This window comes from Schistocerca cancellata, chromosome 7 (assembly GCF_023864275.1).
Source record: "Schistocerca cancellata isolate TAMUIC-IGC-003103 chromosome 7, iqSchCanc2.1, whole genome shotgun sequence".
Taxonomy (NCBI): Eukaryota; Metazoa; Arthropoda; class Insecta; order Orthoptera; family Acrididae; genus Schistocerca; species Schistocerca cancellata.
This window is the reverse complement of record NC_064632.1, coordinates 390,210,338-390,223,085: the sequence shown is the minus strand read 5'-3', so window position 1 is coordinate 390,223,085 and position 12,748 is coordinate 390,210,338. Positions and strand designations below refer to the sequence as shown.

General features: G+C 40.3%; 1 protein-coding gene across 1 annotated transcript in view; it reads left to right on the top strand.

The window, feature by feature from the left end:
• Nucleotides 1-12,748, top strand: part of LOC126092144 (ATP-binding cassette subfamily G member 4) — a 218,310-nt gene that overhangs the window by 85,379 nt on the left and 120,183 nt on the right. Inside the window, exon 2 of the mRNA XM_049907611.1 lies at nucleotides 11,668-11,785. Within this exon, the coding sequence (XP_049763568.1) occupies nucleotides 11,668-11,785 (118 nt within the window). The remainder of the gene's footprint in view (nucleotides 1-11,667; nucleotides 11,786-12,748) is intronic.

Below are 12,748 nucleotides of genomic sequence, written 5' to 3'. Positions count from 1 at the left end.
GGCTCCAGCTCTTTTTAACTTTTTGTGCTGATGTAAGGGCTTGCACTAACCCCCTTTGTACGGTTTAAAACATAGCCTCTTACACAACACCTTCCACACTAATCTCCTGCATGAACGATACCCTTCTTCCTTTAACAAGTGACTTGCGAGGCTCAAATGGCTCTGAGCATCATGGGACTTAACTTCTGAGTTCATCAGTCCCCTAGAAGTTAGAACTACTTAAACCTAACTAACCTAAGGACAGCACACACATCCATGCCCGAGGCAGAATTCCAACCTGCGACCGTAGCGGTCGTGCGGTTCCAGACTGTAGCGCCTAGAACCGCTCGGTCACCCCGGCCGGTTGACTTGCGAGGACTTCGGTGAAACGCCTCGCGCAATCTTTCGACGTTTGCATCAGGTACACGAGGTCGACCAGGACTCTTTCCCCTTACAAAGGCATCTGGTTTCTACGAACTGTCGGTGCCACTTACCTGTATTATTCTTGTGTGGTGGGCCTTTCCTAAACAGTGAACGTAACTCAAACTGTACTGTAACCACAGATCTGCACACCTCAGAGAAGGCCTTTTTTCCTGTTACGATGCCATTTTAGAAACAGACGTTACACAAACGCAGTAGGCATGACAAGCGAACAACGGGTAGCGCATCAAAAACTTAGACAGTTGCAACTTCTTCTCCTGTAAGTTTTGCCTATATAAAGTAATAAATCGAGTTACCAATATTTAAAACCGCACCATTCATTTATAAACAGCCAGTATTAAGAAAAAGTCGCGCGACGGATACTAATGAACATCTGAATTTAAAGAGCTGTGGTCCAATAAAACATGAACAATGGGTTTCATAGCAGACACATATATATAATGAGAAACAGGTTTCTTTAACTATAGAATGAAATCCTCTTTATTACTAATTTGAAATGACTTGATTCCAATCATACCATAGGCAAAACAAATAATTATGCCTTCACAAATGTTCAAATGAGTTATAAAAGATACACGATAGTCTCTTGGCATTGGTGGGTGTGACAGGAAATGAAATGATACGCATAGCTATGCCTATGTAAACCTCCAACTGATTGCTGTATTACTCAACAAGCTACAGAAAAAGTCACAGAAAAATACCTATAAGCATCTCCACCAATGGCTATGAACACGCTGAATTCAACTAAGTGAATTAATTTAGGGCTGGTCCCGGCGGAGGTACGAGTCCTCCCTCGGGCATGGGTATGTGTATTTGTCCTTAGGATAATTTACTTTAAGTAGTGTGTAAGCTTAGGGACTGATTACCTTAGCACTTAAGTCCCATAGGATTTCACACACATTTGAACTTTTTGTTTTGAACAATTAACTTAGAAAAGCAAGATTGTAACTCAGAACTAACGACTTTGCGTGTCTCTTTACAACACACACAGATGTGGCTCCTGCTTTCCATTGTTCTAAAACGCAGGTGCAGGCGGTGGCTGCTGTGGCAGCTGAGAGTCATAAGTAAAGCCTCAGCTTTTATGATTAGCTCCAGGAAGATGTCCTACTTCTCAGCAGCTCTAAGGAGAGGCATCTCTCCCTCTGATGATCCAAGACAAAGAAGTTCTCCCTGCAGATCTTCTAAAGAATCTGCTGTCATTAACCAATAATACACATTTCTCTCTTAGAATGGGACAGAAAACAGAAATTCTCACCCACTATGAGAGTTGTTTCACGTTTCGGCTGCACAATAATAGTCCATGCTATGTGTTCTTTCGGTTCAAATAGCTCTGAGCACTATGGGACTTAAGTTCTGAGGTCATCAGTCTCCGAGAACTTAGAATTACTTAAACCGAACTAATCCAGGACATCACACACATCCATGCCCGAGGCAGGATTCGAACCTGCGATCGTAGCGGTCGCGCGGTTCCAAACTGAAGCGCCTAGAACCGATCGGTCACAACGGCCGGCTGTGCTCTTTTTCATCTTTGTTATAAATTCCGATCTGAATTTTATAACTTTTACTATATCTAGCTTATTTAAGTTGTTGACCGCGCTTTTCTACGTATGTTATATCGCAATAACTTTGGAATGGAGTTAATTGTCATAGATCATATGCAACACAAACTAGCACCATGTTGTTTGAATATATTGCACACGACTGTTGTTGCTCAGCTTCGATATAACTAACAGTACCAAGTTAGTGAAATATATGTGATAACTGAAAGTTACTTTAAGTTTTTTTTTGTTTATTTTCGTTCAAAACATATAAATAACAGTCCCTGTACTGAAACCAAACACACACGTGTGTTAATCATTGTTTACATTCACTCACGTAATACCTGTCACTGTGAGAGTATGAATCATCAACTGCAAAAGTATTAGAAGTAGGTATTTGTTTAAAGGTCACCCTAAATTAATTTGACTCTTTAGTAAATTTTTAAATCAACAGTGTCTAATTAGCGAGGCTGTCCATTTTATAACAATTGCACGTTGAAGTTATTTAATTTCTAGCTCGTTTATTTCATCTGACTACCGCAAATTTTACTGGAAAATGTTCTCGGTACACGTTTTCTGTTCAATGAATAGTTCAAAAGTAGGCTAGTCCTCTCCAGAGTTCTAAATGTACCAGCATCTATATTTGCTTCTTGCTTCAGCATCCGCCAGTCAACTGTGTCTTTCTGCGTGCTAGCCACATTACGTGCATGCGTTCACTGTCACCCAAAAACAGTCTTTAGTCTTACCTGTTGCTAACCGTTTTATTCTTAGAAACCGATTACGTTGATGATGTCTTACAATTTTTAATTTTCTTTTTTAGTTACTTGCCACTGTTTGCAAATAACCCACTCTATAGCAAATTAGAAACTTTGCATTTATTATTATCTCAGATTTTACATGTAAAGTACTCCACAGAAAGATTTTCTTAAATTTAATGCATGGAGTCCAACAGAATAGAGGAAATGTTATAAATAAAGATTTTTTTATAAATTAATGAAAATGAGTAACATTTCGAAAGTGTATAATTTGAGAACTTAAATGAAACAGTAATATCGTTGCTGAAATGTATATATCCGTAATATAACTGAAGGAAGAGCACTATAGAAAAAAGTTCCTTGTAAACGTATTCCGTCTACTGTTCCTTTAACATCTCATCTGCCTCCGTGTTAAGCACAGAAATTAACACAATCTTCCATCGGTTCTTGGTAGAACAACACTATAATAAATGAAAAGCACCAGTTTGCTTTTTGTAGATCAAAAGCAAACTGGTGCTTTTCATTTATTAAGCACAGTAGTAGTATTACTAGTTACTTAAAGTTAACAAACCATGCAATATCATTGTTATTGATAATTCTGAACTTTTTCGGTCTTTTGTCATAATTCAAATCTCTAAATTAAACTTTTGTAAAAATTTCCTGTTCTATAAGGAGATTTTGTGTTAGCTTTTAGTAATAAATGTTTACTTTTTGATACTGATATTACGTACTATCTGTTTCACGTGAGTTATCTTGTCAAAACTTAAAATCACGATACGATATGTATCATTTGTTACTGAAATTAAGGCAGCAATGTTAACGTTCCAGTTTATTTTAACGAAACTGTTTTCGATATCGACGCTGAAAGACAATAATACTTTTTACATTTCGTTGTTAAACTTGAGTTGTAGATTCGCACTGGGTTGTCCTACAATATGAAATGTATCAGGATTTTATCACCCCTAAAAGCCGACTATAATAGTTCACTATATTTTTTGGGAAGAAATGTATTGTTGTTAGTGGATACTATTTCGGTAATAAATCATCGTTCTAACGCTTCCAAAATGATTCGCCTCTTCCTGCTGTTTCCATTGCTAATTATCTGTTCCAGTAAGTCCAGTGTGTCTCATACCTTTTTCTATAGAGCGTTTGCTGTACAATTATTTTATCGCTATCTTCGCTTCGTTATCTATTTTGAACGAGTACCTAGCAGTAAAATTGAAATACTTCAAATTTCTTCTTCAGTTTTCCAACCACTTCTGATGTCCCCTTGCTTCAGTTATTTTCTCTATCTCGCTTCTTCTACTACAGTATCTGCCCCGGATTTAATTTTAAAGAAGATGGTGTTATCTTAATTTCTACACTTATTATAACATACTTTCATAATTCCTTCATAGAGTATTTCTCTTTATGTGTATGGGGAGGAGGGGGGGGGGGGGCGAAGGAGCTTCCTTGCGCAAACTATGCGTTCCGTCTCTAATGACCTCGTCGTTGACGGAATGTTCAATCCTAAACTTCCTTCGTTCTTAGAACGTGCTGTCTATGGTCTTGAATATGACAAGGACATAGAATTTCGAAATATGTCAGAGAAAAGGTGATGATCAGCTAGTCATAGCTTTTATCAGTTCTTCACGTGAATACTGATAATGTGTCAAGGACGGGACGTCTCTTTATCTCATCGTAGCTAGTTTGATGTTACTTATCTGAGAATTTTTTTTTTGACGTAGAAGCAGTGCACGTTGATAATAAGTGTATCTCTGTGGCCTTTTAAGGAGCCGCCATCGGCAATTGCAGATAAAATATTACTCTTGCAACAAGAAACGGCAGCTGTATTTGGGCCGCTCATTGTAAGCGCATCCTCGATTCGTGACTATTATTAGTGCTCCAGCACTTTTCCAAAGTATGTCTTAGAAAAACGGCGTGGCTCTCCGACAAGAAAACAACGGCAGGAGATGTGCCAGTGTCCGTGCAGGATCTCAGCTGGGCGTTGACCTCTGTGTGACTAGAAAACCATATAAGGAGTTAAAAGCAAGATGAGCAGCGACGGTGGTGAGGTCTCTAATGTCACAGTGATGAAAATGAAGTAGTTCAAATGGTTCAAATGGCTCTGAGCACTATGGGACTTAACATCTGTGGTCATCAGTCCCCTAGAACTTAGAACTACTTAAACCTAACTAACCTAAAGACATCACACACATCCACGCCCGAGGCAGGATTCGAACCTGCGACCGTAGCGGTCGCGTGGTTCCAGACTGAATCGCCTAGAACCGCACGGCCACAACTGCCGGCTCAAATGAAGTAGTAGATGGTCGGCAAAATAACTGAGGATGGACGAGGTAGGATATCTAATGTCGACTAGCAATCGCAGCTTCCGAAAAAAAATGTTTGTTAACATCAAATGTAAATTTCTGAAGATTTTTAAATGTAGTGCTACTGACTAATGCTAAGAATTTGAGTGTTTCCACGGGGCTTGACCTAATCGCAAGTGTTCATAAAGAATATGAGCAATTTTCATGCCATGATACGTACCACCAAACTGAAAATGTAATTTATGAATATTGCGATTTGACTTTCGACTAGTAATAAGAAGACGGCACACTTTCGCAAAGCGAAACAGCGGGGGTAAGTCACTCGGTCGTAATACTTTTTGAATATTGAATATGTAGTTGAGACTGAAAGTTCTTCTCTACACGAACTCAAAGGGTGATAAAGTGCAGCATATAGGTCGAACTAGCTCCTTTACTGAACCTCATTAGCAGTTGCCTATAACCACATAATAAGATGAGAGCATAATTCCCAATGACGAAAGTCGTCAATTGAAAATTTGTCGTTTCTACCATGGGAGTTCTGCATCAACACCGAACGAAGCTTACCATTTACCAAAAATAACTTGTAAAGGAACAGCAGCGTATATTCAACGCATATGTTGTCCCACGCGAGAAAGTTTCAGAATTCCACCATGAGTGCAATTACACTTATCACAATAGATGAACCAGGAAAAGTGGTGTAAAATAATTCTTCGTAACTGACAAAGACTTTATTTTTCCAATTCATCGATGGTGACTGTGGATATGCATTTGAAACAGACTCTTTAAATTTGATCACTGTACTACCTTAGAACCACGGCACGAAATTAACAGTCCCCAGTACACAAAACATTATTTAATGTTGAGAAAGAACCACGCCACAGAATTAATATTTCCCACTACATAAAACATCATTTAACGTTGAAAGATCTGTTTAAAAGTCGCTTGAAGCTACAGACGCCTAACACTGAAATAGATACAGATCAACATGTGTTAGAAAGGAAATACCAGGATGAACAGAGACACATATTAGCATGCAAAATTTCGATGTAAACAGCAAAGCGAAAGAGTTACCCTTGTGACAAAGTAGAAATAAGCAGTCACACTCTGTCCTGACCTACCCTAAGGCATAGATTTCACTTCCTAGTACAGGCGTAATTCAACAGTGACTAGACGATCAAAGGGAAATAGGTCTGACACTATAATAGATTAAGATCAGAAGCGTATAGCTTAGTCTTCCTGCAATAATGGTCGACTAAAGACTATTTCAAACGGGTAAAATTTGAAAACACCAGGGTTACGTGATTAATGTAACTTATACAAAGTGAAAAGGCCACTGGAACCCGTGGCAAAAGTGCCTGGATACAAGAAAGCGATCACTGGACGAGGAGACAACGCCCTGTTAGTCGGTAAAATATGCATACATAAGTTATTAGAGTGCCCTTACAAAAATAAATAAGCGAGAACGAGCGAGAGAGATCTGGTCTAATGATGCCATACGGCAGTAAAACGAGACAAGTTACATTAGCGCCAGTATAAAGCGTCGGTACTCCGGCTGTGATTGTAATTACGAGTCGCCACCGTAATTTAAAAGGCTCTGACTGCCGCATCTAGCACGCAACAAGGCCATATATGGATTCTCCTACTAACTGGTAGTATTAGGTCGACCTCCTGGCAATTGTAGCACTCCAACTCCACACGCCCCCTAAGCAGGACCAGGCAGTCTTGAGGCTAACTATACCAGCCACTGTAAAGCATCTAGACTGCGGAGGAAACCAATCCGAATGACGCAGAGGTCTTACTGTGGGAGTTATCTTACACGTGAGATTTCAGAGGAAACTGCTGATCGCGAAGAATGCTCTACTTTTCATAGCCAACCTAACAGTTCTCATTGGTACAGTTTTGGAGAGGTTAAAAATCTAGCCTAGCTGGCATTGCCTTCTCCTAAAGGTAACGGTCGCTTCTATGGCGCCTCTCTCTTGTGTCCCCCCACAAAGGACCTTATAAACTAGGCACAAAGGGCCCTCTTACAACGGAAATCGTCATCTTGCCACAAATTCTCTCCCATTTCATCATCACTATCTCTTTAGTATCTCTCATTTACCCTCCTAATACATAAAATAATAACAAAATTATACTCTGTTTTTCATAAACAAAGCAGATTGTATGTATGTATGTCCTGGATCTTCTTCAAAGCCCCTTCATCGATTTCAACCAAATTTGGTACAGAAACAGCAGTATCGCCACTCCAATAGAACCGGAAATATGGACAAAAACGTGTTTTTCCCGCCCCTGGCCTGTAGGCTGCCTGCATGACAGGAATGTTGTTTGGCAACTTTATCAGCCTGCCAAATCAAAACTAATTTACAGTGCAGTCTACATGTCAGGGGCTAAAAACAGTTTCCTGGGCCCCGACATGTACCCTGACTTGTACGGCAGGCATGTTGTGAGAGTAGTAAAATTTTGTAAATTTGTGGTAAGGTCTTATGGGACCGAACTGCTCAGGTCATTGGTCCCTAAGCCTACACACTACTTAAGCTAACTTAAACTAACTTACGTTATAGACAACACACACACCTATGCCCGAGGGAGGACTCGAACCTCTGATGAGTGGAGCCGCACGGACCGTGACAGGCGCCTCAGTCGACGCGGCTACCCCACGCGGCTGTGAGAGTAGTAACCGCCTACTTTATTGTACTGTATTGCAGGAGCTACATGTCCCAATGAGCATGGCTGGAGATGAGATGAATAAATTAGGGGATATGATCGAAGAGAGTGGGTGGAGGAAATGGACAAAGATAGAGGGAGGAGGAGAAGAAGAGACAGAGAGAGTAGGAAGGAGATATACAGACAGAGATGGGAGGATGAGGTGGATACACAAAGAGAGGAAGAGGTGGAAACAGAGAGGAAAAGTAGGAGGTGTGTTCAATATAAGTGTCAAACTCATACATGGGCGAAGTCGTGGTGAAGAGGCTAGTTAATATCGATAACTCTGCATAGAAATAACAACCTTCATAGACAAATGGGTCATTGCCTCTGTTGCAGAAGAACGCATCTTTAGTTCCTCATACCTCTTCAGGTTTTTCTGGCATAGGGAGGTGTGATATGGTGTCCAATTTGCCCATGTGGGGCCACATGAGGAGCTACTTAAATAAAGAAGCAGCTGCATCATCAGGATTCGTCTGCTGACAATAACGGCTAGAGGGATTGGTGACACGCTGATCGCATGTCTTACGATGACAGGTTACTCCTCATGCTGCCTTGTAGGCAGCAGCTGGCTCGTCGAAACAGTTCTAAGGTCTAATCCATGTGTGGTGTTTACTTTACTTTAGAAATAACTTTGATGGCTTCAAAGGTTTGTTAGGCTGTAATTTTCGTAATCCACGGGTGACGATAATATATTTTTAAATTTCACTCCATCTGGAACCTGGAAGTTCTCAGAGACTGTACTTATTTCAGTTGGTGAAAGGAGGTACAGTAATCAGTCGCAACTTGTGTTTATTGTACCACATCTAGATATCGTTTACTGAGTGACCATCTTCAATGAAGTAGATAATGTCAACAAACTGCAGCCTTTATTTGGCGTAGTCGCTCTTACTTTGCATTGCAATTTGAACTCTTGACTTATACAGTCCAAGAGGGACTATGCCAAATAACGGCTGAAATGTATCAACTTTATCTGCTGCACTAAAGATGATCACCCAGTGACCGAAATCTGGGTCTATTACAATAAACACAAGTTCTGGCTGACTGCTATGCCTCTATTCACCAACTGTGGTGGTAGTAGTTTGCTACCCTCTTGCAGAGTGTGGCATTACATCCGGGTTCCAGCGAAGGATACCGGAAGGTTTCCCTTAGTTGTACCGCAGCTAATGCAACTGGGAGTCCCTCCCAAATACTCCAAATTGGGGCCCTCTCTACCCCACTCACAGCTCGCCTACTATTTTGGCTCTACTATGGGACACTTTACTAGTATTTGGATGGACGGCGGTTCAAGTACTAGCGTGGTAATCCTTGTCTAAATCCTGATTTAAATCGCTTAAAATAAATGCCTGGGTAGTTCCCTTCATAGGGGACGATCTAGATAGCTTTATTCGCAAAAGTAAGTCTAACAGGTTTGTCTGTTTTTTCTCCTATGGCCAAAGTAAATAAATGTCAACAATCTACTATCATTGGCAGTCTATGAGAACGATATATGAGTATAATCATTAGACACTGGCGACGCCGAATACTTCCAGAGGTGTTGTACGTTATAGACATATCGAACTCGAAATACTACATCAGTAGACTGTATATGAATTATAAAATAATTTCCGGATTAAGGCCTGAATGTTCATCTTTTTCTGCCATGTACAAACCTGAATTTTTTTTCACCAGAAACGTGTCGTATTGGGGAATCAATGAAAATAGGCCCAAAATAAATTTCAAGCGGTTTAAAGAGCTTTGCAGTGCTGAACTCGGTAACTTGGAACAGTTTCTACCTAACTCTAATGCAGATCAATCCATTAATCAAGATTTCGTTTGTAGACACGCCACTAAGGGTATATCATATCAAACTTTGAGCTGCTTCAGTCCACCTCGAATCTAATTGTTTTACTTTCAATACATCCCAGCTGCAGAACATCCGTCATACTACGTCGCATCGCATATGTGTCTCGTCTGATTGTTGTTGTTTCACTCTGTGTTTTGTGTTGTACATTTTGACGATCGCATATTACATTTTCTTTCACAGTTGTGAAGATATTTTCCCAGAAACAAAGATAATAGGGGTGACAAAACTAATTAACCACAACTGCTTTGTTAGACAAAGACGACCTACTGCAAAACATGGATGTCTGAAAGGAAAATACACAAAAAATGCTTCTGAACAACCATAGATTTCTTTCTGATAGAGTTAGGGTACATTTTAGGTTAAACGTAATGAACTGTATAAAACCACGTGTCTTTAATTTCTTGACTTTGTCTACGAGATGTCAAGAAAAAACTTTGACATTCGACATGTTTGAAGAATAGCCCGAGTTGTTCCCCGTTCTGAGAACTATTTATTTTATTTATTTAACCGGATCCGATTAGGGCAATGAAGCGCTCTTTTACACCATAACAGGGTTTCAAACATACAGTACCTTCCTTAGATAATAGTTGCCTAAAAAGATTTTGATGTGATAAATATTATTAAAATGATATGAGAGTCTACAGAGACAGTGTGAGGAAATAATACTAACTGTCAAATAGTAAAGTTAATATTGACACTATTTCGACTACTGCTGCTGCTGCCACTAATAATAATAATTATGACAGAATAACAATATTAATGGAAGAAATAAAAAGAATTTATAGGTTTACAAAATAGATGTTTTCTGATATAGCGAGTTCTGGGAAAAGAAATTTAAGGAGACTGCACCAGCTAAGGATACTGGGAAAAGAGGAAGATGGAAAGAAGGATGTACAGGGGTAACTAGTGCGTACAGGGACAATGGTAGTTATTTTTGTTGTTGTAGTAAATAATTTATTCAGTTGCCTAATACGACGCGGGAGAGTATTCCACAGACGAGCTTCTGCTTCTAGGAAGGACTTCTTGAAAGTGGCTGAACGATGGGGTGCAACAGAAAGATTTTTGCACTGATGGGGTGTTTCTGGCATGTTGTTCGGATAGGAGTGTTAAGATGGAGGAGACATGTGAGAGGCAGTATTCAATGATAAAACAGTAGAGAATACAGAGAGTATGGAAATCTCTGCGCTTGTGTATATATAGACAGGATAGCTGTATGTATGATGGTAAAATATGATCATAAAGTCGAACATCACATATATAACGAACAAACGCGTTCATAACAATTTCCAAGTGCCGTGAGCCTTACAGAGAAAGACCTTGCAGCGTAACATCGCTGTAATCAATTATTGAAAGTATAAGTGTTTCTACAAGTTTCTTTTTTCAGGTTAACACGAACTAGCTTTTTATATTTTTGTAGGTCATGCCCCTCGTGGTCTCGCGGTAGCGTTCTCGCTTCCCGAGCACGGGGTCCCGGGTTCGATTCCCGGCGGGGTCAGGGATTTTTCCTGCTTCCAGATGACTGGGTGTTGTGTCGTCTTCATCATCATCATTCATCCCCATTACGGTCGGAGGAAGGCAACGGCAAACCACCTCCATTAGGACCTTGCCTAGTAAGGCGGTGCGGGTCTCCCGCATCGTTCTCCTACGCTCTGTAAAGAAGCATGGGACTTCATTTTTTCATTTCAGGTCATGCAGAGATACTGATGCCTTCTTGCATAATGTAGTTACGTGCTCAGTCGAATTTAGGTTTTCATCTATTATTACTCCTAGACTCTTGCTGAGGGAGAGAAGCTGATACTGGCTCCTTTTACGATTGAAGTGGTAGGGATTCCCGATATTTCGAGCTAACAAGCCTAGAATAACCAATCAGTAACGCTTGGGTTTTGGACTGGCTGAGCTTTTTCCCGATATCTTGTGCCCATTTTAATGGTGCACACATGTCTGTATCGAGATTCTCGATAGCTATACCCAGGTTTATTTGTTTTGTACTTAGATACAACTGGAGCGCATTAGGCTGTATGCCAAATTTGCCGTAGGAATACGGTTTCTTTTGCAGTTTGACACAGTTCTGTCTGACCGTTTTCTTTCTGTTTCAGGCAAGAAAAAGATCCTACACGAAGTATGCGGCCGGTTCGTTCCAAAGCAGCTGATTGCCATAATGGGGCCGTCCGGTGCTGGCAAATCCACACTCCTCGACATCCTCTCTGGCTACAGGTGAGATCCTACGATGCATAACGGAAAGTGTGCGAAACGACACAGTTATACAATCGCTAACAATTACTACTTTAGTCGGCATGGCGGCGAAGACGATTACGATCAAAATAAAAACAAAGTATTTAAATCCCTTAGTGTTGCAACGCAAGCGAGTTTGTAACAGCTGTAGGTGAACTCGTTTAGTAAATATGTCGTTCACTTGCGCGCACCCGCCCTCCCCCGTGCATCCCCCTCCACACATACACACACACACACACACACACACACACACACACAAACACAAACACACACACACACACACACACACACACACACACACACACACAAACACAAACACACACACACACACACACACACACACACACACACAAAGGGGTTACAAATTTGCAACAGCGCTGTGATATACCTGTAGATGGAGACTATAACTGTATCAAAACAGCAAGCTGACGTCTTCTTACCAAAGTAATCATTTTACTCAACACATGAGGGTACACTTCAACAAACTTCCTGACAAATGGAACTGTACACTACAAAGGTTAGATTCCTGATCTCCATTTTTCTTAGGCATTGCTTTTACGAATGCTATGAGTATATCCCTTATCGAAGGTAGCTATGCAGGACAACGTCGTGTGACAGTGCACTTAGACCCAACGCTGATACTGCAACACAGGCATTTTCCCCTCCCCCTTTTTTTTAAATTTAACCAAATTAACGCTATGTACTGGGTAAATTTTATTATTAAATTACGTGTTCATGTGGAGAGATATATCACGTTAATATCCCTGAATATTGGCCTGTTTGTCAACTTATTTACAGTTTTGATATTATTCTCTGTATAATAGATTAATGGCAACCTTTTTGTGTCATCCCCCACTGTTCTAGTTAAATTTTAGCTACTTTTAGATTCAGAGAGGGACAATACAAGGTACATGAAGCACGACAGTGTGTCGCAAAATAGAATTC